The 2,992-nt window shown below is 61.9% G+C and overlaps 1 protein-coding gene across 1 annotated transcript; it reads left to right on the top strand.

The window, feature by feature from the left end:
* Positions 1 to 876: 876 nt before the first annotated feature.
* Positions 877 to 2,386, top strand: LOC134167716 (zinc finger and BTB domain-containing protein 12-like; the record flags this gene model as incomplete). The annotated part of the gene is made up of 3 exons (XM_062626636.1): positions 877 to 1,607; positions 1,658 to 1,952; positions 1,996 to 2,386. Coding segments are annotated over exons 1-3 (1,417 nt in total), but the record flags the coding sequence as incomplete, so codon positions are not given.
* Positions 2,387 to 2,992: the final 606 nt, after the last annotated feature.

A 2,992-nucleotide genomic window follows, 5' to 3' on the forward strand; every position in this document is an offset into this window, starting at 1 on the left:
TTGACCCCCACGGATCCCCATTGCCCCCATAGCCCCCATTGCTCCCAGTAGCCCCCATTACCCCTATTGCCCCCATTGACTCCCATTGATCCCCATTGGCCCACATTGACCCCTATTGCCCCCATTGATTCCCGTTGATTCCCATTGACCCCATTGGCCCCCATTGACTCCCATTGACCCCCACTACCCCATTCCCCCCACTGACTCCCATTATCCCCATTACCCCCATTGATCCCCATTCCCCCCATTGCCCCATTGACTCCCATTGACCCCATTGACCCCCATTGACTCCCATTGACTCCCATTGACACCCATTGCCCCCCATTGAGGCCCATTGACCCCCATTGACTCCCATTGACCCCATTGACCCCCATTGACCCCCATTGCCCCCCATTGACTCCCATTGACCACCATTGACTCCCATTGACTCCCATTGCCCCCATTGCCCCCCATTGAGGCCCATTGACCCCCATTGCCCCTATTGACTCCCATTGACGCCCATTGACCCCATTGACTCCCATTGACTCCCATTGCTCCTCATTGCCCCCCATTGACTCCCATTGCCCCCATTGCCCCTATTGACTCCCGTTGCCCTCCATTGCCCCCATTGACTCCCGTTGACTCCCATTGACCCCCATTGACCCCCACTGCCCCCCATTGACCCATTGACTCTCATTGACCCCCATTGCCCTTATTGACTCCCATTGACTTCCATTGAGTCCCATTGACCCGTGTTGACTCCCATTGACTCTCATTGACCCCCATTGCCCTTATTGACTCCCATTGACTTCCATTGAGTCCCGTTGACCCCCATTGCCCCCCATTGCCCCCCATTGCCCCCAATCGCCCCCAATCACCCCCCCCCAAAAAAAAACCATGTCCTCCTGCGCCGAACTCCTCCGCTTCCACCTGCCGGGCCACGAAGCGGCGGCGTTGCGCAGCATCACCCGCCTGCGTGCCGAAGAGCGCTTCTGCGACGTCACCATCGTGGCGCGGAGCCTCCGTTTCCGGGGCCACCGCGTCATCTTGGCCGCTTGCTCGCCGTTCCTCCGTGACCAATTCCTCCTTCACCCCGGCGCCGAGCTCCGCGTCTCGTTGGCTCACAGCGCCCGCGTCTTGGCCGATCTCTTGCTCTCGTGTTACACCGGCGCCCTCCAGTTCCGGGGCCGAGAGCTCGTCAACTACCTGACGGCCGCCAGCTACTTGCAGATGGAACACGTGGTAGAGCGTTGCCGCGGCGCCCTGGCTCGCTTCATCGCCGCCGCGCCGCCCGCCAAGCCCGAGGAGGACGACGAAGAGGAAGACGATGACGATGGCGATGGCGATGGCGACGGCGACAACGACGGCGACGTCTGCATCGTGAAGGTGGAGCCGGCGCCGCGCCGACGGCACCGTTGGGCACGGAGAGGAGGAGGAGGAGGAGGAGGAGGAGCCGTCGGCGTGGTGAAGGCGCGGTACAGCCTGGCGGGCGAAGGCGACGGCGACGGCGTCGTCATCTTCCCCGGCGTCGGCGTGGACGAGGCGGTGGCCGTGGGGCTGGTGGTGGGGCCGCCGGCCGTGGGGGAGTCGACGGTGGCGACGGCGGCCTCAACTGGCTCCATGGGAGCGTCCGTGGGGGCTTTGGTGTCCATGGGGACGTCGACGGCGTCAATGGGAGCGTCCGGGGGGTCTTCTACGGCGGCGGCGGCGTCGGTGGGCGCCTTGGTGTCGATGGCGACGTCAACTGCGTCAATGGGCGCGTCAACGGCGTCAATGAGCGCGTCAATGGGCGCGTCAATGGGCGCGTCAATGGGCACGTCAACGGCGTCGATGGGCGCGTCAACGGCGTCGATGAGCGCATCGATGGGTGCGTCAATGGGCGCGTCAACGGCGTCGATGGGGACGTCAACGGCGTCGATGGGCGCGTCAACGGCGTCGATGGGCGCGTCGATGGGCGCATCGATGGCCTCAACGTCGGCGTCCTTGGGCGCGCCCGCGGGCTCGACGGCGCCGATGTCAACGCCGGCGTCTCCGCCGTCGCGCTGCTCCAAGTGCTCCGAGGCCTTCCACGGCGTAGAGAAGTTGGTGTTCCACATGCGGGCTCAACACTTGGTGTTCATGTGCCCGCGGTGCGGGAAGCAATTCAACCACAGCAGCAACCTGAACCGGCACATGAACGTGCACCGCGGCGTCAAGTCGCACGCGTGCGGGTTGTGCGGGAAGAGCTTCACGCAGAAGTCCACCCTTCACGATCACATGAACCTCCACAGCGGGCAACGGCCCTACCGGTGCTCCTACTGCGACGTTCGATTCGCTCACAAGCCGGCCATCCGGAGGCACCTCAAGGAGCAGCACGGCAAGACGACGGCCGAGAACGTCTTGGAGGCCAATGGGGCAGAGGGGGGGAGCGGAGGGGGGGGGGTGTGAGGTTGGGGGGGGGTTTGGGGGGGTGGGGGGTGGGGGGTATGATGGTGGTGGATATGGGGCATGGACCCTATGATGATGGTGGGTATGGGGTGTGGACCCTATGATGATGGTGGATATGGGGTCTGGACTCAACCCAGATGGTGGATATGGGGTGTAGACCCTATGATGATGGTGGATATGGGGTCTGGACTCAACACAGATGATGGATATGGGGTCTTTGCCCTATGATGATGGTGGATATGGGGTCTGGATGGATCCAAGGTGATGGATATGGGGTGTGGACCCTATAATGATGATGGATATGGGGTCTGAACTCAACCTAGATGATGGATATGGGGTCTGGACCCTATGATGATGGTGGATATGGGGTCAGGACTCAACCCAGATGATGGATATGGGGTGTGGACCCTATGATGATGGTGGATATGGGGTCTGGACTCAACCCAGATGATGGATATGGGGTGTGGACCCTATGATGATGGTGGATATGGGGTCTGGACTCAACCCAGATGATGGATATGGGGTCTGGACTCAACCCAGATGGTGGATATGGGGTGTGGACCCTATGATGATGGTGGATATGGGG

Source organism: Pezoporus occidentalis, unplaced genomic scaffold (assembly GCF_034315485.1).
Source record: "Pezoporus occidentalis ecotype Australia unplaced genomic scaffold, CSIRO_AGI_Poc_V1 ctg2959, whole genome shotgun sequence".
NCBI lineage: Eukaryota > Metazoa > Chordata > Aves > Psittaciformes > Psittacidae > Pezoporus > Pezoporus occidentalis.